At 43.2% G+C, this 12,570-nt stretch overlaps 2 protein-coding genes across 20 annotated transcripts in view; both read right to left on the reverse strand.

The window, feature by feature from the left end:
* Window positions 1-3,129, reverse strand: part of afap1l2.S (actin filament associated protein 1 like 2 S homeolog) — a 39,213-nt gene extending 36,084 nt beyond the window's left edge. The window contains exon 1 of the mRNA XM_018227235.2: window positions 2,436-3,129. Coding sequence (XP_018082724.1) covers window positions 2,436-2,451 — 16 coding nt within the window. The 5' untranslated portion in view covers window positions 2,452-3,129. The remainder of the gene's footprint in view (window positions 1-2,435) is intronic.
* A 5,895-nt stretch (window positions 3,130-9,024) lies between these two features.
* Window positions 9,025-12,570, reverse strand: part of ablim1.S (actin binding LIM protein 1 S homeolog) — an 83,909-nt gene continuing 80,363 nt past the window's right edge. For 18 of the 19 annotated variants that reach the window (XM_041570301.1, XM_041570291.1, XM_041570289.1 and 15 more), the window contains 2 exons: window positions 11,580-11,660; window positions 9,026-10,762 (listed from right to left, as the gene is read on the reverse strand). In XM_041570301.1, the coding sequence (XP_041426235.1) occupies window positions 10,649-10,762; window positions 11,580-11,660 (195 nt within the window). In that variant the 3' untranslated portion in view covers window positions 9,026-10,648. 19 annotated transcript variants of the gene reach the window in all.

Raw genomic sequence — 12,570 nt, forward strand, 5'->3', positions numbered from 1 at the left:
TATGAGTAAACTTAGGGACTGTTCCTGCTGAATTGTGCTTAGTACAGGGAATACCTATGTACCATAGTTTTATGGGATCTCTCTGTACAGACTATGAGCAAACTTAGGGGGCTGTTCCTGCTGAATTGTGCTTAGTACAGGGAATACCTATGTGCCATAGTTTTATGGGATCTCTCTGTACAGACTATGAGCAAACTTAGGGACTGTTCCTGCTGAATTGTGCTTAGTACAGGGAATACCTATGTGCCATAGTTTTATGGGATCTCTCTGTACAGACTATGAGCAAACTTAGGGACTGTTCCTGCTGAATTGTGCTTAGTACAGTAGGAGTGGGTAGCACAGTAGGTTGGACAGTTGGGTCTTGAAGTGATAGAATCATACGGAGCCAATTGCAGATACACAAACATGCGGCTGATCCAGACCAGCTGATTGGGTATAAGATATTTATGGCACATTATTATTACAGGGTGGAAAGTAAGTGACAGTTTCCAGGTGGGAATCTCAGGCAGGTGCATCTCTGGGACTGTCAGTGTCAGTTTTGATTTATCAGGATTTCCTGTTCCTTAGTCTCCTCATGGGGAGGGTTTGATCAGAATCATGAATTATAGGGAGATGCCCCGCCCCCATCACTGGGAATGTCCTGGTTGTTATTGCTGGGAATTTACATAAGTCCCAGTCACAAGGAAGAGGAGTGTGAGAGGTTATACAGGATTGTGAGACACAGTTATTCTCTATCCAGCCTACTGAGCCTACAGCTTTCCTGATTGTGAAATCTCCCCTCCCAATGTCCCAGTGCAGCAGCTCCGATGTATCTCACATGTCACAGAGCAGCCGAGTAACTTACACTGAAAAATCCTTTGGGTCAATGGTTGGGGCTAATGGGTTGGTTATTGTGTTTTGTGGGAGTCGTGGGGCTTATTGGGGAGACCGGGGACAAGAAGCAGTCGGGGGAATTTAAAGGGCAAGTCACCCCAAAAATAAAAATTTGCCTGATAAAAGAAAACAAAACTTTCCAATTCACATCTATTGACATTTTTGGTGCTTTTGGAGTGATTTTTAGAAACTATTGAAATCGGCATTTGTTTAACTCCTGTTGTTCCTTTTTATACAATCGACTCTGCTTTTAATATCAATATAAACACAAATAACGTAGAAACCAAAGTAAATGTGCAGTGAATATATATTGCAAAGTTAATTACAATAATATTTTGTTTTATTAGGAAAAAATCGAATTTCCTGTAATGTGATATTTGTCCCTGTCAGGTCTCTTGTAGCAACGTAACCCCTAAAGTGCAGTGCTCCCCACTGGCATCACATCCTCAGAACATCTGTACCCCCAGACTGTGTGGTTGGTGGGAAGTTGCATTTAATAAAAGCTGAGGGGCGGATATTGCAGATTGTATCACACACCCCTGTCCTAAAGAGCTTGCAATCTAACACGCCAGAGCATATGTACCTTTCTGCCTCCTTATAAAGCAATAGTTGGAGATGATTTATGCGCATAAACCCTCGTGACCAAAGACAATTTGTAATTGCCATGTATAGGGGTCAGGGGTCTCAGTTCTCTGCACGATATGAAGGGGGGCCGCCAGTCATGGGCTGGAGTTTCTCTAATAAACTGTTTCTTTGCATTTGGAGACCAGGGGAGCGTCGCTGCACCTGATGATCGTCAGATTTTAAAACCTCGCTGTCAGTCAAATGGTTAAAGCGGGAGGGACGCAGTAAAGTATAGGAGCAGGAGGGACGCAGTACAGTATAGGAGCAGGAGGGACGCAGTACAGTATAGGAGCAGGAGGGACGCAGTACAGTATAGGAGCAGGAGGGACGCAGTAACGTATAGGAGCAGGAGAGAAGCAGTACAGTATAGGAGCAGGAGGGACCCAGTAACGTATAGGAGCAGGAGGGACGCAGTACAGTATAGGAGCAGGAGGGACGCAGTACAGTATAGGAGCAGGAGGGACGCAGTACAGTATAGGAGCAGGAGGGACGCAGTAACGTATAGGAGCAGGAGAGAAGCAGTACAGTATAGGAGCAGGAGGGACCCAGTAACGTATAGGAGCAGGAGGGACCCAGTACAGTATAGGAGCAGGAGGGACGCAGTACAGTATAGGAGCAGGAGGGACGCAGTACAGTATAGGAGCAGGAGGGACAGTATATATTGTGTTACAGACTATCCGGTACAAATGCATGTGATTCCCTACGTATGTCTCTATGTTATACATCGCTACTGTGTATGCAGCACTATACACTTGTACAGTACAGCGAGGGAGGCAAACATTGCAATAGATCAACAGTAACAATGATTATGAGACACAAGATGAAAACATTCCCTGTCCCATAGAGCTTACAATCTACTCACTGATTTTCACTCCCCTGTGAAACACACATGGAATAATAAAGCAGCTGAGAGGAAGAACCATTGTACAACCCCTTACCTTTGTATCTTTCCATCTGCTCAGCCAGCAGCTCCTGTAAACTCCTCTGTCTCCTGTGAACTCCTCTGTCTCTTGTAAACTCCTCTGTCTCTTGTAAACTCCTCTGTCTCTTGTAAACTCCTGTCTCTTGTAAGCTCCTCTGTCTCTGGTGAATTCCCCTGTCTCTTGTATGCTCTTCTGTCTCTTGTAAACTCCTCTGTCTCCTGTAAACTCCTCTGTCTCCTGTGAACTCCTCTGTCTCTTGTAAGCTCCTCTGTCTCTTGTAAACTCCTGTCTCTTGTAAGCTCCTCTGTCTCTGGTGAATTCCCCTGTCTCTTGTATGCTCTTCTGTCTCTTGTAAACTCCTCTGTCTCCTGTAAACTCCTCTGTCTCTTGTAAACTCCTCTGTCTCCTGTAAACTCCTCTGTCTCTTGTATGCTCCCCTGTCACCTGTAAGCTCCTGTCTCTTGTAAGCTCCTCTGTCTCTTGTAAACTCCTCTGTCTCTTGTAAGCTCCTCTGTCTCCTGTAAGCTCCTCTGTCTCCTGTAAACTCCTCTGTCTCTTGTAAGCTCCTCTGTCTCCTGTAAGCTCCTGTCTCTTGTAAGCTCCTCTGTCTCTTGTAAACTCCTCTGTCTCTTGTAAGCTCCTCTGTCTCCTGTAAACTCCTCTGTCTCCTGTAAACTCCTCTGTCTCCTGTAAACTCCTCTGTCTCTTGTATGCTCCCCTGTCACCTGTAAGCTCCTGTCTCTTGTAAGCTCTTCTGTCTCTTGTAAACTCCTCTGTCTCCTGTAAGCTCCTCTGTCTCCTGTAAACTCCTCTGTCTCTTGTAAGCTCCTCTGTCTCCTGTAAGCTCCTGTCTCTTGTAAGCTCCTCTGTCTCTTGTAAACTCCTCTGTCTCCTGTAAGCTCCTCTGTCTCTTGTAAGCTCCTCTGTCTCTTGTTTGCTGTGCTCTCTTCCCAGATTGAGCAGAGGAATCCCACAGTGTGATGAGCAGTAACTTTCCCAGCCCAGCAGTGTCAGTGTGTGCGAGTGTGTGCGAGTGTGCGAGTGTGTAAATACAGCGGGTGTGAGTATCTGTGTGACACTCTCTTCCTCTTACTCAGCTCCTCCCAGTGAAGTCACAGACACTTGGGAAAGAAGTTCTATTGAGCCCCCCATAGTGACAGTTTGGAGATGATTTGCAGGATTGACCCCCAAGAAGCAGCAGCCACAGGAGATCTGATAACGGCTCTCAGCTCCATTAACCCCTCATTTCCCAGAAAGGTGCTTTCAGCTAAGGAGAGGGACATTCCTGGATTCCAGAGTCCAGACAATCCATTCCCACTGTGTATTTATTGCCTATTGTCCCTCAAAGCTGCTTCAGAACCTCTTTGCGTTCCAAACACTGATATTGCCCTTGTGGAGCAACACAAGAACAAATGTTGTGATTTGTTGGATGGAAACCCACCGGCCAGTGCTGGACAAAGGCAAGAGCCATGTTCTGTGTTGGCCAATAGGCTGCTGGTTCCCATATTTAGGCTGTTTATTCCCACTCCACTTTCATTGGCTCCCTTACATGGTGGATAAACTCAACAAATCATTATTATATTACACTGATAATGTCATACAAAGAAGTCTATGAAGCCCTTGAACAGTCTGCGGACCTCTCCTGCACATGCCACCCGCAGAATGGAGGACAACAGATTCACCAATTATCCACTAGAGGGCATTGTTCTCTTTTCTGCTATTTTTCCAACTTGTGGGCTAAACCCAACTGCCCCCGGTGTGGAAAAGATACTAATATAGAAGTTGGAAATAAGGTTTTCCTCCATGAGAAGACTGTGATGAAGCAGCTCCCTCTAGTGGACGATGTGGATCATTGCATTCAATAAGGTGTAAATGGCTGTGGCTTTTCCCTGTGAGACACTAAAACAACATTTTTTCTTTGTTCTTCTGTGGGAAAGAAGTATCAGGTGTATCATTTGTGAGAGACGAGTCGCTGCAGAAGTTTTGAGTTTAACCCTTTTTGTAGAATCAATAATCAATAATAATTGTGGGGTGGGCAGCACCCAGCACCCTCCCAGCAGTTCCATTAATGCCCCATCATATTATATTATTAATAATATTAATAATAATCATTAGATGCAGCCTGCAGATGTCCCACTGGGTCCTGTATCACATTCCTCTGATGTTACTCACAGACTCAGCCCCCCACTAGCCTGGCCCTCTCAATAGGAGGATTGTCTTGTGCCCACGAGCCCCTCCGGCACATTCCCATCACATTGGGCTAATTCATCAGGATTAAACTGAATCCAACTCAAGTTGCTCTGGATCTCTTTTTGGGCTCTAAAGCAATAGAATGAGGCTGATGGAGAGTGACTGGGACAAAGGGACGTTTATACTGGATGAGATTAATAAGGAAAGCAAGTGCTGCTGGGTAAATCTCCTACGGGCCAATCAGATCACGGCTGTAGATTCAGTACCGGCTTTCTTGTCAGTCCAAGATAAAGAAAAGACTCACAGAAACTGATTTTATATTCTGATCCCAACTGTGACTTTCCCTCTCTGACATTCTTACATTATCCCATAGATCAGATGGCACTGCCTACTCACCCCATAGATTAGATGTCAATGTCTACTCACCCCATAGATTAGATGTCAATGTCTACTCACCCCATAGATCAGATGGCACTGCCTACTCACCCCATAGATTAGATGTCAATGTCTACTCACCCCATAGATTAGATGTCAATGTCTACTCACCCTACAGATTAGATGGCACTGCCAACCCACCTTATAGATCAGGTGGCACTTCCTACTCACTGCCTTGAAAAATAATCATCAAGGAGTGACATGTTTGAGTGAATATTTCAGATTTGGGTGAATCAGGGATAAAGTCTGGGGCAGTTGTTTGATGATGGAACAAGGAAGTGGGCAAAGTTCAGTCCCATTTTTAGAATAAAACACACAGATGGCCCAGAGCAAGGACAGGGCAGTGATGGTGCCGCTCTCTGTACAGACAATATAACCTGCACCAGTGCCGTCCTACTCTTTTGTTTTTGAGGGCCCATAACTGGAGTGTAGAAATGTTTAAGGGCCACATTGACATAAAACGTTTATGGAGGGCAGGGGCAGAGTGAGTGGTATAAAAGCACTTTAGTCTTGGGGGGCAGCCCTAATCTGCACTAGGATGGGATCCCCATTATTACTGATGACTCTTAATGGAACAATGATTTGGTGGAGCAGAACCTCAGGGGCGATTAGGATTGTTTGTGACCCCAAAAATAGTTCAGAAACAACTAAAAAGAGAAAATTCATTTAAAGGGATCCTGTCATCGGAAAACATGTTTTTTTTCAAAACACATCAGTTAATAGTGCTACTCCAGCAGAATTCTGCACTGAAATCCATTTCTCAAAAGAGCAAACAGATTTTTTTATATTCAATTTTGAAATCTGACATGGGGCTAGACATTTTGTCAATTTCCCAGCTGCCCCAAGTCATGTGACTTGTGCCTGCACTTTAGGAGAGAAATGCTTTCTGGCAGGCTGCTGTTTTTCCTACTCAATGTAACTGAATGTGTCTCAGTGGGACCTGGATTTTACTATTAGTGTTGTTCTTAGATCTACCAGGCAGCTGTTATCTTGTGTTAGGGAGCTGCTAGCTGGTTACCTTCCCATTGTTCTGTTGTTAGGCTGCTGGGGGGAAGGGAGGGGGGGATATCACTCCAACTTGCAGTACAGCAGTAAAGAGTGACTGAAGTTTATCAGAGCACAAGTCACATGACTTGGGGCAGCTGGGAAATTGACAATATGTCTAGCCCCATGTCAGATTTCAAAATTGAATAAAAAAAAATCTGTTTGCTCTTTTGAGAAATGGATTTCAGAGCAGAATTCTGCTGGAGCAGCACTATTAACTGATTCATTTTGTGGAAAAAAAATTTCCCACGACAGTATCCCTTTAATTTGCAAAACTGCTCAGAGCAAGCTCATATCACTTCATTTTTGGGGTGTAGACACCCTTTAATACCAGAGCTACTACATTGACTACTTTTGGCTACTACTCAGATGCCGGCACACCTGATACTTCTTACAGGCCCCTCCCACTTCCCCATCATATCCAATGAATGATACAAGTGAATCAGTGAAAGCAAAAGAACACCTGGATAATAAGAATGAAATTGCCCACCCCTCATTCTCTATCACATGATATAAGGGCCAAACCTATAACATTTGCTATACAGACAAAGGCAACATCAGTTTCTCAAGTAGGAGACGCAGAATTGATGCCTCGGAGGAGAAAAGTCACTTTCCCATTTGTTATTTGGGAGAAACACAAGGAAAAAATTCCAAAGCTCATTCCTCAATGCCCCGAGTGGTTATGGAGCAGTCACATGGGTGTGTTTGTGTATATGTGTGTGTATATATATGTGTGTGTGTGTATATATGTGTGTGTATATATCCGTATATGTGTATCATTATGTCCCAGTGGCTGCACAGAATGTGGCTGAATCCTTATGGGCAGATTTATCAAAGGATGAAGGAAAAAACTCTTTTTGTTTCGACATTTTATCATCAGTGGAAATAAATGTCAGAGAAAGTTCCAGTATGTACGTTTCTTCCCTAGTATGTATTCCTAGTAGTTAGAGAAAGAGAAAAGCATTTGACAGCAGTTGCAGAACTTTCCCATAGACGGGCATCTATGCGTTTTTATGACTTTTCACCTCGGTTGACTGATTTGGAAGATTGTGGCTCACAGTATAAAATAATTTGCAACGGCTTGAGTACTTTTTAATGAAAAAAACAAACAAACAATGCAGAAGAGAGGAATATGTTGGCAAATTAAACAGATTATTACAACAGTATTCGGTTGTGCAGAGGTGTCATGAAAACCACTGGACCAGTGGAAAAGCAGATTAAGTTTAGAGGTGGATTTAGCACATCCCTAATCTGCTGCAGCAAAATACTCACCAATGCTGCCAATCCCATCCCTACTGCTTGTCCTATCAGACCAGGACACTTCTACAGCAGGAAAAAATGTTATGTACCTGTTAGTTGATGGCAGTAACTCATACAGTCACAGGTAATAGGGCTGTCTAATCTGAGCCTTCTCAACTACTGTTGAACCAACTGTCTTCATCTTGCCCTACAGTCTTCATCTAGGCCTACAGTCTTCATCTTCTCCTACTGACTCCATCATGATCTACTGTCTCCATCTTGTCCTACTGTCTTCATCTTGCCCTACTGTCTCCATCTTACTCTACTGTCTCCATCTTGCCCTACTGTCTCCATCTTGTCCTACTGTCTTCATCTTGTCCTATTGTCTCCATCTTGTCCTACTGTCTTCATCTTGCCTTACTGTCTCCATGTTGCCCTACTGTCTTCACCTTGATCTACTGTCTCCTCCTTGCCCTACTGTCTCCATCTTTGCCCTTCTGTCTTTATCTTGCTGTCTCCACCTTGCCCTACTGTGTCCATCTTGCCGTACTGTCTCCACCTTGATCTACTGTCTCCATCATGCCCTACTGTCTTCATCTTGCCCTACTGTCTCCTCCTTGCCCTACTGTCTCCATCTTTGCCCAACTGTATTTATCTTGCTGTCTCCACCTACTGTGTCCATCTTGCCGTACTGTCTCCACCTTGATCTACTGTCTCCATCATGCCCTACTGTGTCCATCTTGCTGTACTGTCTCCACCTTGATCTACTGTCTCCATCTTTGCCCTACTGTCTTTATATTGCCCTAATGTCTCTATCTTGCCCTACTGTCTTCATCTTGCACTACGGTTTTCATCTTGCCCTACTGTCTCCTTCTTGTCCTACTGTCCATCTTGCCCTACTATCTCCATCTTGCCCTACTGTCTCCATCTTGCACTACTGTTTTCATCTTGCCCTACTGTCTCCTTCTTGTCCTACTGTCCATCTTGCCCTACTATCTCCATCTTGCCCTACTGTCTCCAGCATCCTCTACTGTCTCCACCTTGCCCTACTGTCTCCACCTTGATCTACTGTCTCCATCTTTGTCCTACTGTCTTTATCTTGTCCTATTGTCTCCATCTTGCCCTGCTGTCTCCATCTTGCCCTGCTGTCTCCATCTTGCCCTGCTGTCTTCATCTTGCCCTACTGTCTTCATCCTGCCCTACTGTCTCCATCTTGCCCTACTATCTCCATCTTGCCCTACTGTCTCCAGCATCCTCTACTGTAACCATCTTGTGTTACTATCTCTGTTTTGCTGCACTGTATCCATGTTGCCACAATGCAGTCATTTGATTTTACTGCCTTCAACTTGCTTTGTTCTGGTCATCTTGCCCTGATGTATCAATTTCTGCCTACAACTCCTGTTCTCTGGGGCCCCAGTTTGTATCACCAAGAAAATCAACTCTTAACCATATGAAAATCAGATAAATAAAACAAAAACTGTTAATTAAAACATACTGGGACAACTTACTAACAGGCCACTTCCAGTCATAACATAAGATTGAAGTTATAGATTAGCCAGGATCACTTCTTATACATAGTGTCATATACATAATATTATGGAATGCACTTGAAATACCTTTTGTCTTGCTCTGGATGTGGAATGTGGTATAAGAGGCAACCTGCACCCTTTAACACAGATTAAAGAAAGCAAATATCGTCCTTTATATTTCACTTTAATGAGCGGCAGTAGAGATATATTCGTAAGTGACAGAGCAGCCCTAGACATTAAGCACCATAGCAGGGGAAGGTTTGTCGCTGTCTAGATCGCACATACATTTCATACATCATCCTTTAATAGATCTGATACATTATAGAAATTCCTAATGTCCAGTTATATATTTATATATATATTAATATATATGGCAGGTGCCCAATGAGAAAGACCATTTTTGGGCCATTAGAAAGCTTTCTGGACTTCAAACTCTGCTGGATTAAAACACATTTAATGCCATTCATTCAGCCTATAAAAACAGAGGATTGTCCATGCAAACGAGAGAAAAGAAGAGACATGAAAAAATTAGGTTAATGGAGTGTTTTCTGCTGAGAGACAATTCATTTGGAAAAAGGGAGTCCAAACAGTGAGTCCATTGTTTTGTCTTCTGAAAATTCACTCGCTGGCAAGAGCAATTCCTTCAATATTGTCAGCAGGTCAGTCGTCACCCATGGGAGATGCAGAGAGCGCAAAATAACCCCTTTGTCTTCCTTAATTAAAATCAACTTGATTAACGGAACAAGTAAACCTTCACTTAAAAAGTCAACTTGATAGAATTGTCATCAACTCAACATTTGGGGGTATGCGGGAAACCAGCTGTCCCCAACTTTGGGTATCAGGATAAACAACTCAAGGCATCATTCAGCCCCTCCATCTATGCTGCTCTTTACACCATCATTTAAGGTATGTGGGAGTGAGGTTCACAAAAGCCTAATTACTCTTCGGTTGGCTGGAGAATTGCAGCTCTATAGATCCCTGTTTCCTTGTGGAGCCATTTATATATTAAGCAAGGCAGAATTTCCAAGCAGGTAAATGCCCCCCATTGCGGGGGTTCAATACAATCTTGCACTCTTTACATGTCCTAAGTACAAACGGATTAAATAGTTTCCAAAAGAAAAATTAAAAACACATAAAAATGGCAACGACATGTGAATGGGCTGCTTAGTCTAAACCAATCATACGCATTAAGCCCCCGCATATGTGCAAAAAAACTCACCTCGTCTATCACTATATGTAAAGTGGGTCGTTAATAAAAAATAAAAGGGGTGCGGGCATTAACCCATGTGTCGTACAGAGCAAATGAAGTTGGTTGGGTTTGTTATTGGTACAGGCAGACATGGCATTGATTATAACACTGCTCACTTATTCAGAGTGACAACCTAAGCACAAGGGTTAATGTCCAGTATTTAAAAGAATTTTAAGAAAAAATCACTAACACAAAAAATAAAAAACACGCACACTGGCATCTCACACCCTCCCATACTTCCTATTGGCAGAGAATTTTCACCTGTACAGCAGTTACAGGCGGCCATTCTCCTTGCCTAGTGCCCCCCCATCTGAGTATTAGTGGCCCCCCATCTGAGTATTAGTGGCCCCCAGCTGAGTATAAGTAGCCCCCCAGCTGAATATTAGTAGCCCGCCAACAGAGCGTCAGGGAGTTATTTGCACCCCTGCCCATAATCCTGCCCATTGTTTCGGTCCCACATGGGATATTGGATGGGACATTGGATCACTTCCCATGGCTCGTCATGTCCGATTCTTCCCCAAAACCATACACTGATCAGGGAATTAGAAGAGTTTGGCTCTTTTCTTCAAATCGTTGCGTCTCCAGAGCGGCAGTTTATCAAATTCCTGTATCGTCATCCTAAAGATTTCATGAAAGATTTCAGGGGCAAGATGACGCTGAAAGCAAAAACATGATGGTGATTTCTTGTTTCTATCGGTAACTGAGCTTTAGGAGAGATGCAAAAAGTGTTGGTAACATCCATCATAAGTACACAAACTTTCTATGTCGTGTAGCAAGTCAATTGTGATCTTTGGCCAGTGCCATAACTAGGGGTGGGCAGAAGAGGTACGTGTCTAGGGCGCAAAGTTGGGAGGGTGTACATCGTCTGTATGCCAATTAATGCGGGACGGCCCGATACCCATGGGACCCGAGGGCGCGGGTCTATAAATGGCAGAAGTTTGGTGCGGGTGAGTGTGGGTTCAGTTACCGATTGAGGGCCAAATCCTGAACTGAATCATGGATTTGTTGCATCCCTACCGCTAACCACTGTCACCCAATCAAATGCCATTGTTACTGCTTTAGACAGTAAATGCTAACTCCTGATTGGTTGCTTCAGGCAATAGAAGAACAATTATTAGAGGCTTTTAGCTAATACATAAGTGATGTCCAACCTGCATCCCCCTATCTGTTGTTGAAATAGAACCTACTGACACAGCCATGTGTTGGGAGATGTCATTTAACAAAAGGAGGGTTACATGTTAGATATTCATAGATTTGTCTCCCTCAGGATGGGACCCCAGGCTTCTTCTTTACTAAGACCCCCCACTTCTCCTGCTCTCTGTGCAATATTGACCATGTCATTAGAGTACACAGGATTTTACACTTTCTCTCAAGTAAAGGGGAGGTTTGGGTCAGTGTGTAGAGTATTGAGGAGAGCATGCTTCTACAATATTCCTACAGTGACATGAAGTGACATGAAGCAGCAGAACTAACCTCCAGTCTGGTTCTGTCCACATCCCTTAGAATCTTGTTGCGCGCCCTGTTGGTGACAACGAGCAACTCATAGGGGAAAATCTGGGATAAACAAGAAGAAACTGTAAATGGCACAAGTTCAGGACTAGTGGGGAACATATATATATATATACATAGTAATGACTCCCTACTGTGAGGATGACTGCACACAAACGTTAACTTACAGGAACTTCTAACTCTTTGACAAGAACCTGTCTCTGGTATTTGATTGAGTTACTTTGACTTAAAATCTTTATCCCAAAAAATCTGCTAATGTGTAAATCATGTGGACAGTAAAGGCTGCCATACATGTATCAATCTGCTAGTTTGGACCCTTTCTCCAAAGAGCTTATCTTAGACATTGGCTTTGACCATGGGCAACATGCACTGACCAATGTTGACCTTGCCCAAGTAAATTTTCTGCCTGCCTCAATCAATATCTGATTGGATATCAGCAAAGGAAGGGATAGTTCTAATGCAGGAAACTGAAATATGCACCAAATCCAAATATAGAATTCCCCAGACCTAAATACCAAACTAAAGCTTTATTTCCATTTTAAAAATTGCTCTTTTTTGGGCAAAAAGTTGTGGCCTGAAAACAAGGGACCAGGTTACAGGGATTAGGTTTAACATTAATCTTACAATATTGATTTGAAGCGACCCAATAGTAGTAATGCAATAGCCAAAATAATTATAAAAGTAAAAAGACGTTTCGTGCCAAATGTGCTGAGCCTATGTGTAAGTGCCCATATGGGACAAAATGTGTTAGGCGATACATGTCCTACTAAAGATTTTTTTTACTTTTATAATTATTTTGGCACTGCATTACTACAATTGGGTCTCTTCTAATCTATATTCTAATTTTTTAATTTTGGCTACCCTTCCGACTGGGGTCTTTTGATGCGACCACATTATCTTTATAATAATAACTAATCTTTACTATGCTTTCTTACTTGATTCTAGAAGCAGGACC

Source organism: Xenopus laevis, chromosome 7S, assembly GCF_017654675.1.
Source record: "Xenopus laevis strain J_2021 chromosome 7S, Xenopus_laevis_v10.1, whole genome shotgun sequence".
In the NCBI taxonomy this organism is placed as follows: domain Eukaryota; kingdom Metazoa; phylum Chordata; class Amphibia; order Anura; family Pipidae; genus Xenopus; species Xenopus laevis.